The 17168-nt window shown below is 37.9% G+C and overlaps 1 protein-coding gene across 1 annotated transcript in view; it reads right to left on the bottom strand.

The window, feature by feature from the left end:
• Positions 1–17168, bottom strand: part of LOC134095635 (uncharacterized) — a 59068-nt gene that overhangs the window by 25972 nt on the left and 15928 nt on the right. The window contains exons 3-4 of the mRNA XM_062549275.1: positions 2300–2650; positions 1843–1938 (exon numbers count right to left, since the gene is read on the bottom strand). Of these exons, the coding sequence (XP_062405259.1) occupies positions 1843–1938; positions 2300–2650 (447 nt within the window). The remainder of the gene's footprint in view (positions 1–1842; positions 1939–2299; positions 2651–17168) is intronic.

Raw genomic sequence — 17168 nt, 5'->3', positions numbered from 1 at the left:
AAAGACCTATTACAGTCTCCATCGTTTTTTTTTTTTTTTAAGAGCACCAAACTTCTTCACCATGATAAATTGTCTGCTGTAGAGACCTGTGTCAAAGACCTCCACAAAACTGGCTGGATGATGTGCTTTTCCCTGATCTCCTGTCTCAAAACCACTTTGCAGTGGAGGGATAGACGTGGGTAGGACTGCTGTAAGTGTGATGATGAAGGGCACACAAACCATGCAAGCACACCAAGCTGGCCTGGTGAGTGGTGAGGCAGGGCGCAGGGAAATATAATGTGTGGGGATCCCTGAGCAGCCCACAGAGGCATTAGGGCACCCAGAGCCAAGAGGGGGAAGCAAGGCCACATGTGAGCCAGACAAGTGGCGGAACAGAGCATGGGATGTGATGTGGAAGCCACATCAAGCTCCAGATCAGTCAGGAGCGAGGCTGAACAGAACTCTTCGAAGACAAACTTGAACCCACGCAAGACCATGCACAAAGCTTGCACAAAAATCTTGCATTCGGCATCTTTCTTGCTCACTGTCGAGTGAAATAAACGTGAAAAATCTTGCATTCGGCATCTTTCTTGCTTAATATTGCAAAATTGTGTTTGTGTTTTTGAGCGGCCTTCTATATTTTAATTAGCATATTTAAATGTGATTGAGGAAGGAGAGTGGGTGGAGTGTTAGTGCTTGTGCCTATGCACTTAATTTCACAGGGTGGGCAGGCAGGGCAGGAGCCTTTGACGTGGGCTGCCAGAGCTAAAAGGTCCTGTGGATGGAGCTTGTGATGAGAGGAGCCTAGGTCTGTGTTGCTGGAGCCGCTCTGCACAAGAACAGAGACTAGAGGGCTGCTGCATCCTTCTGTGATGCCTCATAGCACTCCCTTAGAGCAGCATTGCCTTTGCTAAAGAGGACCCCAGGCAACACCAGGGCATAGACCTCTAAAGTTCGCCTATAAAAAAGCTGTCATCTTTGAGATCTGGTATCTTGCAATTTTTCCTAAGGAAAGATAACATGGGGGTTTTGAATTATCACACCTGTTAAACTCTGGCAAGGACGAAGAAGTCTGATAAGCAGATGTTTTGCTCAACACACTTTTGTCCTCTGCCTTCGAGTGGCTCTTGTGATCTTCCGTAAGTTGAGACAGAAAACTTTGATTTCTGCTACTCCAGAGTTAACTTGCAATGCAGCTTGCCATAGGTAGCTAGCTTCAATTATGGGCAAAAGTTTGTAAGCAAACTACAGAGGTCTATTGAGTAGGAGGAACCTCTGTCTGGGAGATCAGAAAATGAAGCCACTTGAGATACACAGGCAATGTTGGTAGGCAAAATGGTAATGATAGTTAATAAGACAAAGTGGATTCCTGCAACTGAAACTGAACTGAAAACAGAGCACAGAGGCAGGATAATCCACTGACCCTCCAGATTAAATACTTATACCTATCTGCTCTGCCTCGTACACAATAGACACCCTTTGGTCAAATCCTCATCAATGCCCACATGATTGCAGTGATAAAGTCACACACAATAAGCTGTATTATGAATATTGCCTCCTCTGGCCATGTTGCCTTTTCTGGCCACACCAATACTGACCAAAAGATGCATTAGCCCAGGTACCTGACGGAGACCTGACCTGTGGTTGATATGCGTACATTCCTACTCTACAATAACAAACTGGCTAGCATGTCACCACCATCTAAGCACATTAGATAGATCAATACTGTTCATCTGGTGATACAGTATAACAAATTACACATATTTATTTGAGTATGCCCAGATTGGATTTGAATGAGGTTCAGACAACATCAAAGTTCAAAGTAATTAAAAACAGACATGTGAACAGTATAGGAAAACTTACCTTTGATATCCACAAGGATCAGAGCAGAAACGACCAGTGCCACTATAATGGCAGCACAGCACAATACTAATACCAGTATGTGCATAGAAGACATACCTATGGAGAGGGAGAGGGTAGTTGAATCACAGCTATGGCAATTCATAACTAATCTACATTTCAATTCTCATACATTTTAAGTCTTGTAGACACTTTTGAGAAACATTTGAGAAAATCACATTAATGGACAATTAAATTCTGGGTCATAAACTGATCTTTGAGCCACTTTTTTTTTCTGATCATTTCTATGTCATTTTTGAATGAATTGTTATTCAACACACACTTTCAACATAATTTAAGAGTTAAGGCCTTCTGACAGAGGCAGATAAATATATATCGATATACTAGCTGAAATGTGTAAGCTGAATAGTTTAAAATTCTGTTTTATGTTTCTACATCTTAGTGTGTGATGAGCACCTACCCAGTCCCTCCAGTACAACAGTGGTGTTGGCTGATAGATGACCACTGTGGGCTTCACACATGTACTCCCCTTTGTCTTCCGTCCTGACATCCTTCAGTCTCAGGGAGAAGTTGCCTTTGGGAATCTCTGCATTGAAGAACTCTGTTCTGCCTCGGTAACTTGCATGTGCTGAGTCTGGATATGTTTCATTGTCTTGAAAAAGTAAAACTAGAATTTGACTTTTATCTGAATCAACCTTTGTCCAGGACACCTCTTCAGGGGGAATATGGGAATCCACAAAACAGCTCAGAATGACCTCTTGACCAACATAGGCAGTTGCAGCATGGTCTGTTCCCGTCAACACCAAACGCTCTAAAAGAAAAATAACATTTATTAAATATACAGCACTCATTTTAAATTATTACCATTATTTAAACTGTTACCAACCATCCCCATTAGATTTTGCTCTCTTGCTCACTTCTGCGAACTGGAGCCTGCATACCTTCACAGTAGTCTCAATCTCACATGCATGCATTTATTAGGCTCAAACAAGCACTCCAGTTTATCCACCATGCACATTAATGATGCCTTTCACAGGAATGTGAGCAGTCACATTCAGATCACCTTGAGTTGACTGTTACACAACTTGTAACACTGACTAAATGCCTAAAAATGCTTCTTGACAGGATGTCGTAATATGTCAGTGAGGAGTGGGTGAGAAGAGGGGGCTGAGGCAGATACCGTAGTACCATTACAGTAGAAGTCAACCAATATGGTCGATGCTGATCTTAGAAATCAAGGTCAGCCGATGGGCGATATTACTGTATGCTGCCAATGTTTGGCTGTTTTCCCCCTGTATTTGCATGATAAAGAATGATAAGATGATGGGAAATTAAGCCTCTCTGTTTTCTCTTCCAGGAACAGCGTTGTATACTGTTCTCTTCCAAAGGTTCTGTCTGGAGTCTGCTAGTTAATACAATGAACAGTATGCATCACACGTGTTCCACAGCAACAACAAAACTGGGCTGCCAGCAGATCCACCTGCCTGCTAATCGGCTTAATATTCTGGGATATTGACTGATGCCTATTATTTAAAAAAAAAAAAAAAATGCAAATAATTAAGCACTCTGAATTGCCAGCACTCTGACTAAATAATTACAGTGCATGAAAATGCACTGTACTGTTCTTCCTAGACTTCTTATTACAGTGCATGAAAATGCACTGTACTGTTCTTCCTAGACTTCTTATTATTACAGTGCATGAAAATGCACTGTACTGTTCTTCCTAGGCTTCTTATTACAGTGCATGAAAATGCACTGTACTGTTCTTCCTATTCTTCTTATTATTACAGTGCATGAAAATGCACTGTACTGTTATTCCAAGTCTTCTTATTACAGTGCATGAAAATGCACTGTACTGTTATTCCAAGTCTTCTTATTAAACTTCTTCTTCTAACGCAGCCAATTCAGCTTCAACCGTTTAACGTAGAAACTTCATTCAAACGTTGTTGCGTAGGTCTTGCTTATGCCATGCCTGCTTTGTATTTTTCAACTTTGTAACTTTTATACTTTTTAAACTATTAGTTAAAAACTATTACAATTTCCCCCATAGACTTAACATTGCTCATTATGACATCACGGCAGCAATTAGAATCTTAGGCCAGGTGGCCGGCCACCTGGGCACCAACTGTCAGTTTCTCTGGCTTTAAGCATACAGTCTCTCAGAAGACTACATATCCTGTTAACTGTTTCCTCTGTCCACAACTGTTTCAAAATAAAAGTCCTCACTGCAATAATACACTATTAAATCATTTAACCATTGAAACTACTCAACTATTGAACTGTTCAACCATTCCAACTGTCAGTTATCATCCACTATGCCTCCAGTCAACTACATGAAACCTCCATGTACCTAGCAACCAACATAGCAACCATTAAAATTAAGTGTTTATGACCGTTTCCATAGCAACCAACATGATTATACTGCAGTAACTTCTTGTTTCCTGATAGTGGCCACCATGGATACCCTAGCAACAAATGTTTCAAAATAAAAGTCCTCACTAGCAAGTTAGCTAGTTAGCATGGTTAGCACAGTTAGCATTGTTAGCATAGTTAGCATTTTTTAGCATAACTGCAAAAAATCATCAACTAAGTTATCTAATCAACCTGGTTAGCATTGTTAGCACATTTAGCATTGTTAACATAGTTAGCATTTTTAACATTACTGCTAGAAATGATTGGCTAAGTTAGCTAATCAACCTGGTTAGCATTGTTAGTAAAGTTAGCATTGCTAGCATAATTAGCATTTTTAGCGTAACTGCTAGAAATCATTAGCTAAAGCCTACCTTACATTGCCAGACTTTGCAAAGATTTGGAAAAGATTTTTGAAAGACTACAGTCTCAGACCCTCTCACATCTAAAGACAATTCATTCACAGTCTAGTCACAGGCCAGTCTCAGATTAGGATTTTGCAAAGACTGTGGGTCACTATTTACAAGACTGTTGCTAGATTCCTTCAAATTATTTCCATCGTGCAATAGGCTACACGTCATCATTCACAGGAAATCACATGATAGCCTACTCATATCAAAGTATTTTTTTCGCGTTTCTGCAGCATTGTTTGATGTGTGACATCACTAACAGATATAGAGTTGTTCTGTCACGTAGAACAGCCGACTAATACATTATAAGAAATGAAATAACAAATAATCATAAAGGCTACAGCTGTCGCCTATTTTGCCCCTTCCTGTTTCATGTTCGCGCAAGGTTACTATTGGTTTTTAATGTTCACGTCACTATTTGCATGAGCCACGACTGAAAAGACTTCCGATAATATCAAACATGTTTGATATTGTCGTAACGGCAAAACTAGAAAAAGACTGCCTCCGACGGACTTAAAACCACTAAGATTGGCACCTTACACTAAACGATTTAGGTGACGGGAGCGCGCTGCGATTTCAGTACAACTCCCAAGATTTCCGCCCGATTTTGGAAATTTAGTCGCCGACTGTTAAAACAGACCAAAATCGTGCAATGTAAGCCAGCCTTAAGTTAGAACTGGAATGTTTCATCTTTGAACTGTCTACCTTCACACTATCATCTCTCTGTAAACAATGCAACCACCATGTTTACCCTAGCTACACCTTAGTAACCATATCTACATTATCTATCTATTTTTGCATTTTCATGCACTGGTAATTCCTTGGAATTGCATTTCTAGTTATTATTACAGTGCATGAAAATGCACTGTACTGTTCTTCCTAGTCTTCAACTTCTTCATCTTCTTATTATTCTTCTTCTAACGCACGCAATTCAGCCTGAACCGTTTAACGTAGAAACTTCATTCAAACTGTGTTACGTAGATCTTCCTTACGCGATGTGGGCTTTGTATATATCAACTTTGTAACTTTTATACTTTTTAAACTATTAGTTAAAAACTATTACAATTTCCCCCATAGACTTAACATTGCTCATTATGACATCACGGCAGCAATTAGAATCTTAGGCCAGGTGGCTGGCCACCTGGGCACCAACTGTCAGTTTCTCTGGCTTTAGCATACAGTCTCTCAGAAGACTACATATCCTGTCTGTTTCCTCTGTCCACAACTGTTTCAAAATAAAGGTCCTCACTGCAATAATACACTATTAAATCATTTAACCATTGAAACTACTCAACTATTGAACTGTTCAACCATTCCAACTGTCAGTTATCATCCACTATGCCTCCAGTCAACTACATGAAACCTCCATGTACCTAGCAACCAACATAGCAACGATTAAAATTAAGTGTTTATGACCGTTTCCATAGCAACCAACATGATTATACTGCAGTAACTTCTTGTTTCCTGATAGTGGCCACCATGGATACCCTAGCAACAAATGTTTCAAAATAAAAGTCCTCACTGCAATAATACACTATTAAATCATTTAACCATTTAAACTACTCAACTATTGAACTGTTCAACCATTCCAACTGTCAGTTATCATCCACTATGCCTCCAGTCAACCACATGAAACCTCCATGTACCTAGCAACTAACATAGCAACCATTAAAATTAAGCCTTTATGACCGTTTCCATAGCAACCAACATGATTATACTGCAGTAACTTCTTGTTTCCTGATAGTGGCCACCATGGATACCCTAGCAACAAATGTTTCAAAATAAAAGTCCTCACTAGCAAGTTCGCTAGTTAGCATTGTTAGCATAGTTAGCATTTTTAGCATAACTGCAAAAAATCATCAACTAAGTTAGCTAATCAACCTGGTTAGCATTGTTAGCAAACTTAGCATTGTTAGCATAGTTAGCATTTTTAGCATTACTGCTAGAAATCATTGGTTAAGTTAGCTAATCAACCTGGTTAGCATTGTTAGTAAAGTTAGCATTGCTAGCATAATTAGCATTTTTAGCGTAACTGCTAGAAATCATTAGCTAAGTTAGCTAATCAACATTTAACATGAATAGAATTAACATGAATTAGCTCAGTTAGAACTGGAATGTTTCATCTTTAAACAGTCTACCTTCACACTATCAACTCTCTGTAAACTATGCAACCACCATGTTTACCCTAGCTACACCTTAGTAACCATATCTACATTATCTATCTATTTCTGCATTTTCATGCACTGGTAATTCCTTGGAATTGCATTTCTAGTTATTACAGTGCATGAAAATGCACTGTACTGTTCTTCCTAGGCTTCTTATTATTAAACTTCTTCTTCTAACGCTCGCAATTCAGCTTCAACCGTTTAACGTAGAAACTTCATTCAAACTTTGTTGCGTAGGTCTTGCTTATGCCATATGTGCTTTGTATTTTTCAACTTTGTAACTTTTATACTTTTTAAACTATTAGTTAAAAACTATCACCATTTCCCCCATAGACTTAACATTGCTCATTATGACATCACGGCAGCAATTAGAATGTTACCCCAGCTGGTCAGCCACCTGGGCACCAACTGTCAGTTTCTCTCAGGCTCCTCTCTGAAGACTACATATTCTGTTCCCCTGTATCCTCTGCGCACAACAGTATCAAAATAAGTCCTCCTAATTCCATCCAACTTTATATCCATTCATCTTCTTCAAACCATTCACTCATCCACCCATTCTAAACAGTCTGCCTATCAACAACATCAATTAGACGCTCTACATTGAACTTTTAAACAATCTACTCTGTCTCAGGCTGGCTCTCTTAAGACTAGCCAGTTAAATTGATTACACCTGTATCTGTATCCACTACTCTCAGTAGAGAGCTGTGTCTCTCCATTCTACAAGAATATAAGGCACATTCCATCCAACATTCTATCCATTCATCTTCTTCAGACCATTCACTCATCCACCCATTAAACTGTCTATCAACATCTATTAAACAATCTGTCTATCAACATCCATTAAACTCTCTGTCTATCAACATTAATTAGACTATCTACATTCAACTTTTAAATTATTTACTCTGTCTCAGGCTTTAAGAGTATTCTGGCTCTCTTAAGACTAGCCAGTTAAATTGATTACACCTGTGTCAACTACTCTCAGAGAGCTGTATCAGTGTCTCTCTTAACAAGAATATAAGGCACATTCCATCCAACCTTCTATCCACTCATCTTCTTCAGACCATTCACTCATCCACCCATTAAACTGTCAATCAATATCTATTAAACAATCTGCCTATCAACATCCATTAAACATTCTGTCTATCAACATTAATTAGACTATCTACATACAACTTTTAAAGTATTTACTGTGGGTCCCTCTCAAGCAGCGTTTATATGTCCTCCCTCGCTCCTCGATCCTCAATGATCTACATAAAGAAAGATAGAAGAAGGGCTAGACTATCCCATTGTTGCCGCTCCATCATTCTTTATGTAGATCAGTGAGGAGCGAGAGAGGACGCGTAAACGCTATGAGAGGCACCTTCTGTCTCAGGCTTTAAGCATACAATCTCATTAAGACTACAGATCCTGTTTCACTACTTCCTCTGTCCACAACTGTTTCAAAATAAAGGTCCTCACTGCAATAATACACTATTAAATCATTTAACCATTGAAACTACTCGACTATTGAACTGTTCAACCATTCCAACTGTCAGTTATCATCAACTATGCCTCCAGTCAACTACATGAAACCTCCATGTACCTAGCAACCAACATAGCAACCATTAAAATTAAGTGTTTATAACCGTTTCTATAGCAACCAACATGATTATACTGCAGTAACTTCTTGTTTCCTGATAGTGGCCACCATGGATACCCTAGCAACAAATGTTTCAAAATAAAAGTCCTCACTAGCAAGTTAGCTAGTTAGCATGGTTAGCATAGTTAACATTGTTAACATAGTTAGTATTTTTAGCATAACTGCAAAAAATCATCAACTAAGTTAGCTAATCAACCTGGTTAGCATTGTCAGCAAATTTAGCATTGTTAGCATAGTTAGCATTTTTAACATTACTGCTAGAAATCATCGATAAGTTAGCTAATCAACCTGGTTAGCATTGTTAGTAAAGTTAGCATTGCTAGCATAATTAGCATTTGTAGCTTAACTGCTAGAAATCATTAGCTAAGTTAGCTAATCAACATTTTAACATGAATAGAAATCATTAGTTAAGTTAGAACTGGAATGTTTCATCTTTAAACTGTCTACCTTCACACTATCAACTCTCTGTAAACTATGCAACCACCATGTTTACCCTAGCTACACCTCAGTAACCATATCTACATTATCTATCTATTTTTGCATTTTCATGCACTGGTAATTCCTTGGAATTGCATTTCTAGTTATTATTAAACTTCTTCTTCTAACGCAGCCAATTCAGCTTCAACCGTTTAACGTAGAAACTTCATTCAAACGTTGTTGCGTAGGTCTTGCTTATGCCATGCCTGCTTTATATTTTTCAACTTTGTAACTTTTATACTTTTTAAACTATTAGTTAAAAACTATTACAATTTCCCCCATAGACTTAACATTGCTCATTATGACATCACGGCAGCAATTAGAATCTTACTCCAGCTGGTCAGCCACCTGGGCACCAACTGTCAGTTTCTCTCAGGCTTTACAATATCCCTGAAGACTACATATTCTGTTCCCCTGTATCCTCTGCGCACAACAGTATCAAAATAAGTCCTCCTAATTCCATCCAACTTTATATCCATTCATCTTCTTCAAACCATTCACTCATCCACCCATTCTAAACAGTCTGCCTATCAACATCAATTAGACGCTCTACATTCAACTTTTAAACAATCTACTCTGTCTCAGGCTGGCTCTCTTAAGACTAGCCAGTTAAATTGATTACACCTGTATCTGTATCCACTACTCTCAGTAGAGAGCTGTCTCTCCATTCTACAAGAATATAAGGCACATTCCATCCAACATTCTATCCATTCATTTTCTTCAGACCATTCACTCATCCACCCATTAAACTGTCTATCAACATTTATTAAACAACCTGTCTATCAACATCCATTAAACTCTCTGTCTATCAACATTAATTAGACTATCTACATTCAACTTTTAAATTATTTACTCTGTCTCAGGCTTTAAGAGTACACTGTGGCTCTCTTAAGACTAGCCAGTTAAATTGATTACACCTGTATCAACTACTCTCAGATAGCTGTATCAGTGTCTCTCTTAACAAGAATATAAGGCACATTCCATCCAACCTTCTATCCATTCATCTTCTTCAGACCATTCACTCATCCACCCATTAAACTGTCAATCAATATCTATTAAACAATCTGCCTATCAACATCCATTAAACATTCTGTCTATCAACATTAATTAGACTATCTACATACAACTTTTAAAGTATTTACTGTGGGTCCCTCTCAAGTAGCGTTTATATGTCCTCCCTCGCTCCTCGATCCTCAATGATCTACATAAAGAAAGATAGAAGAAGGGCTAGACTATCCCATTGTTGCCGCTCCATCATTCTTTATGTAGATCAGTGAGGAGCGAGAGAGGACGCGTAAACGCTATATGAGAGGCACCTTCTGTCTCAGGCTTTAAGCATACAATCTCATTAAGACTACATATCCTGTTTCCTCCGTCCAAAACTGTTTCAAAATAAAAGTCCTCACTGCAATAATACACTATTAAATCATTTAACCATTGAAACTACTCAACTATTTAACTGTTCAACCATTCCAACTGTCAGTTATCATCAACTATGCCTCCAGTCAACTACATGAAACCTCCATGTACCTAGCAACCAACATAGCAACCATTGAAATTAAGCGTTTATGACCGTTTCCATAGCAACCAACATGATTATACTGCAGTAACTTCTTGTTTCCTGATAGTGGCCACCATGGATACCCTAGCAACAAATGTTTCAAAATAAAAGTCCTCACTAGCAAGTTAGCTAGTTACCATGGTTAGCATAGTTAGCATTGTTAGCATAGTTAGCATTTTTAGCATAACTGCTAGAAATGATTAGCTAAGTTAGCTAATCAACCTGGTTAGCATTGTTAGCAATTTTAGCATTGTTAGCATTTTTAGCATTATTGCTAGAAATCATCAGTTAAGTAAGCTAAACAACCTGGTTAGCCTTGTTACCATAGTTAGCATTGCTAGCATAGTTAGCATTTTTAACATAACTGCTAGAAATCATTAGCTAAGTTAGCTAATCAACCTGGTTAGCACTGTGAGCATAGTTAGCATAGTTAACATTTTTACCATAACTGCATGAAATCAGTAGCTAAGTTAACAATCAACCTGGTTATCATAGTTACCATAGTTATCATTTTAACAGGAATAGAAATCATAAGTTAAGTTAGAAGTGGAATGTTTCAGCTTTAAACTGTCTACCTTCACACTATCAACTCTCTGTAAACTATGCAACCACCATGTTTACCCTAGCTACACCTTTGTAACCATATCTACATTATCTATCTATTTTTGCATTTTCATGCACTGGTAATTCCTTGGAATTGCATTTCTAGTTATTACAGTGCATGAAAATGCACTGTACTGTTCTTCCTTTTCTTCTTATTATTACAGTGCATGAAAATGCACTGTACTGTTCTTCCTAGGCTTCTTATTACAGTGCATGAAAATGCACTGTACTGTTCTTCCTCGGTCTTCTTCTTCTTCTTCTTCTTATTATTCTTCTTCTAACGCACGCAATTCAGCTTCAACCGCTTAACGTAGAAACTCCATTCAAATTTTGACGCGTAGGTCTTACTTACGCGATGTGGGCTTTGTATTTTTCAACTTTGTAACTTTTATACTTTTTAAACTATTAGTTAAAAACTATTACAATTTCCCCCATAGACTTAACATGGCTCATTATGACATCACGGCAGCAATTAGAATGTTACCCCAGCTGGTCAGCCACCTGGGCACCAACTGTCAGTTTCTCTCAGGCTTTACAATCTCTCTGAAGACTTCTGTTCTCGTGTTCTGTTCCCCTGTATCCTCTGCGCACAACAGTATCAAAATAAGTCCTCCTAATTCCATTCAACTTTATATCCATTCATCTTCTTCAAACCATTCACTCATCCACCCATTCTAAACAGTCTGCCTATCAACATCAATTAGACGCTCTACATTCAACTTTTAAACAATCTACTCTGTCTCAGGCTGACTAGCCAGTTAAATTGATTACACCTGTATCTGTATCCACTACTCTCAGTAGAGAGCTGTGTCTCTCCATTCTACAAGAATATAAGGCACATTCCATCCAACATTCTATCCATTCATCTTCTTCAGACCATTCACTCATCCACCCATTAAACTGTCTATCAACATCTATTAAACAATCTGTCTATCAACATCCATTAAACTCTCTGTCTATCAACATTAATTAGACTATTTACATTCAACTTTTAAATTATTTACTCTGTCTCAGGCTTTAAGAGTAGGCTACTCTGGCTCTCTTAAGACTAGCCAGTTAAATTGATTACACCTGTGTCAACTACTCTCAGAGAGCTGTATCAGTGTCTCTCTTAACAAGAATATAAGGCACATTCCATCCAACCTTCTATCCATTCATCTTCTTCAGACCATTCACTCATCCACCCATTAAACTGTCAATCAATATCTATTAAACAATCTGCCTATCAACATCCATTAAACATTCTGTCTATCAACATTAATTAGACTATCTACATACAACTTTTAAAGTATTTACTGTGGGTCCCTCTCAAGCAGCGTTTATATGTCCTCCATCGCTCCTCGATCCTCAATGATCTACATAAAGAAAGATAGAAGAAGGGCTAGACTATCCCATTGTTGCCGCTCCATCATTCTTTATGTAGATCAGTAAGGAGCGAGAGAGGACGCGTAAACGCTATATGAGAGGCACCTTCTGTCTTAGGCTTTAAGCATACAATCTCATTAAGACTACAGATCCTGTTTCACTACGTCCTCTGTCCACAACTGTTTCAAAATAAAGGTCCTCACTGCAATAATACACTATTAAATCATTTAACCATTGAAACTACTCAACTATTGAACTGTTCAACCATTCCAACTGTCAGTTATCATCCACTATGCCTCCAGTCAACTACATGAAACCTCCATGTACCTAGCAACCAACATAGCAACCATTAAAATTAAGCGTTTATGACCGTTTCCATAGCAACCAACATGATTATACTGCAGTAACTTCTTGTTTCCTGATAGTGGCCACCATGGATACCCTAGCAACAAATGTTTCAAAATAAAAGTCCTCACTAGCAAGTTATCTAGTTAGCATGGTTAGCTTTGTTAGCATAGCTAGCATTTTTAGCATAACTGCAAAAAATCATCAACTAAGTTAGCTAATCAACCTGGTTAGCATTGTTAGCAAATCTAGCATTGTTAGCATAGTGAGCATTTTTAGCATTACTGCTAGAAATCATCGGTTAAGTTAGCTAATCAACCTGGTTAGCATTGTTAGTAAAGTTAGCATTGCTAACATAATTAGCATTTTAAGCACAACTGCTAGAAATCATTAGCTAAGTTAGCTAATCAACATTTTAACATGAATAGAAATCATTAGTTAAGTTAGAACTGGAATGTTTCAGCTTTAAACTGTCTACCTTCACACTATCAACTCTCTGTAAACGATGCAACCACCATGTTTACCCTAGCTACACCTTAGTAACCATATCTACCTTTTTTTGCATTTTCATGCACTGGTAATTCCTTGGAATTGCATTTCTAGTTATTAAACTTCTTCTTCTAACGCTCGCAATTCAGCTTCAACCGTTTAACGTAGAAACTTCATTCAAACTTTGTTGCGTAGGTCTTGCTTATGCCATATGTGCTTTGTATTTTTCAACTTTGTAACTTTTATACTTTTTAAACTATTAGTTAAAAACTATCACCATTTCCCCCATAGACTTAACATTGCTCATTATGACATCACGGCAGCAATTAGAATGTTACCCCAGCTGGTCAGCCACCTGGGCACCAACTGTCAGTTTCTCTCAGGCTCCTCTCTGAAGACTACATATTCTGTTCCCCTGTATCCTCTGTGCACAACAGTATCAAAATAAGTCCTCCTAATTCCATCCAACTTTATATCCATTCATCTTCTTCAAACCATTCACTCATCCACCCATTCTAAACAGTCTGCCTATCAACAACATCAATTAGACGCTCTACATTGAACTTTTAAACAATCTACTCTGTCTCAGGCTGGCTCTCTTAAGACTAGCCAGTTAAATTGATTACACCTGTATCTGTATCCACTACTCTCAGTAGAGAGCTGTGTCTCTCCATTCTACAAGAATATAAGGCACATTCCATCCAACATTTTATCCATTCATCTTCTTCAGACCATTCACTCATCCACCCATTAAACTGTCTATCAACATCTATTAAACAATCTGTCTATCAACATCCATTAAACTCTCTGTCTATCAACATTAATTAGACTATCTACATTCAACTTTTAAATTATTTACTCTGTCTCAGGCTGGCTCTCTTAAGACTAGCCAGTTAAATTGATTACACCTGTGTCAACTACTCTCAGAGAGCTGTATCAGTGTCTCTCTTAACAAGAATATAAGGCACATTCCATCCAACCTTCTATCCATTCATCTTCTTCAGACCATTCACTCATCCACCCATTAAACTGTCAATCAATATAAAACAATCTGCCTATCAACATCCATTAAACATTCTATCTATCAACATTAATTAGACTATCTACATACAACTTTTAAAGTATTTACTGTGGGTCCCTCTCAAGCAGCGTTTATATGTCCTCCCTCGCTCCTCGATCCTCAATGATCTACATAAAGAAAGATAGAAGAAGGGCTAGACTATCCCATTGTTGCCGCTCCATCATTCTTTATGTAGATCAGTGAGGAGCGAGAGAGGACGCGTAAACGCTATGAGAGGCACCTTCTGTCTCAGGCTTTAAGCATACAATCTCATTAAGACTACAGATCCTGTTTCACTACTTCCTCTGTCCACAACTGTTTCAAAATAAAGGTCCTCACTGCAATAATACACTATTAAATCATTTAACCATTGAAACTACTCAACTATTGAACTGTTCAACCATTCCAACTGTCAGTTATCATCCACTATGCCTCCAGTCAACTACATGAAACCTCCATGTACCTAGCAACCAACATAGCAACCATTAAAATTAAGCGTTTATGACCGTTTCCATAGCAACCAACATGATTATACTGCAGTAACTTCTTGTTTCCTGATAGTGGCCACCATGGATACCCTAGCAACAAATGTTTCAAAATAAAAGTCCTCACTAGCAAGTTAGCTAGTTAGCATAGTTAGCATTGTTAACATAGTTAGCATTTTTAGCATTACTGCTAGAAATCATCGGTTAAGTTAGCTAATCAACCTGGTTAGCATTGTTAGTAAAGTTAGCATTGCTAGCATAATAAGCATTTTTAGCGTAACTGCTAGAAATCATTAGCTAAGTTAGCTAATCAACATTTTAACATGAATAGAAATCATTAGTTAAGTTAGAACTGGAATGTTTCATCTTTAAACTGTCTACCTTCACACTATCAACTCTCTGTAAACTATGCAACCACCATGTTTACCCTAGCTACACCTTAGTAACCATATCTACATTATCTATCTATTTTTGCATTTTCATGCACTGGTAATTCCTTGGAATTGCATTTCTAGTTATTATTAAACTTCTTCTTCTAACGCTCGCAATTCAGCTTCAACCGTTTAACGTAGAAACTTCATTCAAACTTTGTTGCGTAGGTCTTGCTTATGCCATATGTGCTTTCTATTTTTCAACTTTGTAACTTTTATACTTTTTAAACTATTAGTTAAAAACTATTACCATTTCCCCCATAGACTTAACATTGCTCATTATGACATCACGGCAGCAATTAGAATGTTACTCCAGCTGGTCAGCCACCTGGGCACCAACTGTCAGTTTCTCTCAGGCAATCTCTCTGAAGACTACATATTCTGTTCCCCTGTATCCTCTGTGCACAACAGTATCAAAATAAGTCCTCCTAATTCCATCCAACTTTATATCCATTCATCTTCTTCAAACCATTCACTCATCCACCCATTCTAAACAGTCTGCCTATCAACATCAATTAGACGTTCTACATTCAACTTTTAAACAATCTACTCTGTCTCAGGCTGGCTCTCTTAAGACTAGCCAGTTAAATTGATTACACCTGTATCTGTATCCACTACTCTCAGTGGAGAGCTGTGTCTCTCCATTCTACAAGAATATAAGGCACATTCCATCCAACATTCTATCCATTCATCTTCTTCAGACCATTCACTCATCCACCCATTAAACTGTCTATCAACATCTATTAAACAATCTGTCTATCAACATCCATTAAACTCTCTGTCTATCAACATTAATTAGACTATCTACCTTCAACTTTTCAATTATTTACTCTGTCTCAGGCTGTAAGAGTACACTCTGGCTCTCTTAAGACTAGCCAGTTAAATTGATTACACCTGTGTCAACTACTCTCAGCTAGAGAGCTGTATCAGTGTCTCTCTTAACAAGAATATAAGGCACATTCCATCCAACCTTCTATCCATTCATCTTCTTCAGACCATTCACTCATCCACCATTAAACTGTCAATCAATATCTATTAAACAATCTGCCTATCAACATCCATTAAACATTCTGTCTATCAACATTAATTAGACTATCTACATACAACTTTTAAAGTATTTATTGCTATCAAGCAGCGTTTATATGTCCTCCCTCGCTCCTTGATCCTCAATGATCTACATAAAGAAAGATAGAAGAAGGGCTAGACTATCCCATTGTTGCCGCTCCATCATTCTTTATGTAGATCAGTGAGGAGCGAGAGAGGACGCGTAAACGCTATATGAGAGGCACCTTCTGTCTCAGGCTTTAAGCATACAATCTCATTAAGACTACAGATCCTGTTAACTGTTTCCTCTGTCCACAACTGTTTCAAAATAAAAGTCCTCACTGCAATAATACACTATTAAATCATTTGACCATTGAAACTACTCAACTATTTAACTGTTCAACCATTCCAACTGTCAGTTATCATCAACTATGCCTCCAGTCAACTACATGAAACCTCCATGTACCTAGCAACCAACATAGCAACCATTAAAATTAAGCGTTTATGACCGTTTCCATAGCAACCAACATGATTATACTGCAGTAACTTCTTGTTTCCTGATAGTGGCCACCATGGATACCCTAGCAACAAATGTTTCAAAATAAAAGTCCTCACTAGCAAGTTAGCTAGTTAGCATGGTTAGCATAGTTAACATTGTTAACATAGTTAGCATTTTTAGCATAACTGCAAAAAATCATCAACTAAGTTAGCTAATCAACCTGGTTAGCATTGTCAGCAAATTTAGCATTGTTAGCATAGTTAGCATTTTTAACATTACTGCTAGAAATCATCGGTTAAGTTAGCTAATCAACCTGGGGTGCGTTTCTAGAAAGCGTCGTTTGCTAA

The sequence above is a fragment of the Sardina pilchardus genome, chromosome 11, assembly GCF_963854185.1.
Source record: "Sardina pilchardus chromosome 11, fSarPil1.1, whole genome shotgun sequence".
NCBI lineage: Eukaryota > Metazoa > Chordata > Actinopteri > Clupeiformes > Clupeidae > Sardina > Sardina pilchardus.
This window is presented reverse-complemented; position numbering and strand designations above follow the sequence as displayed.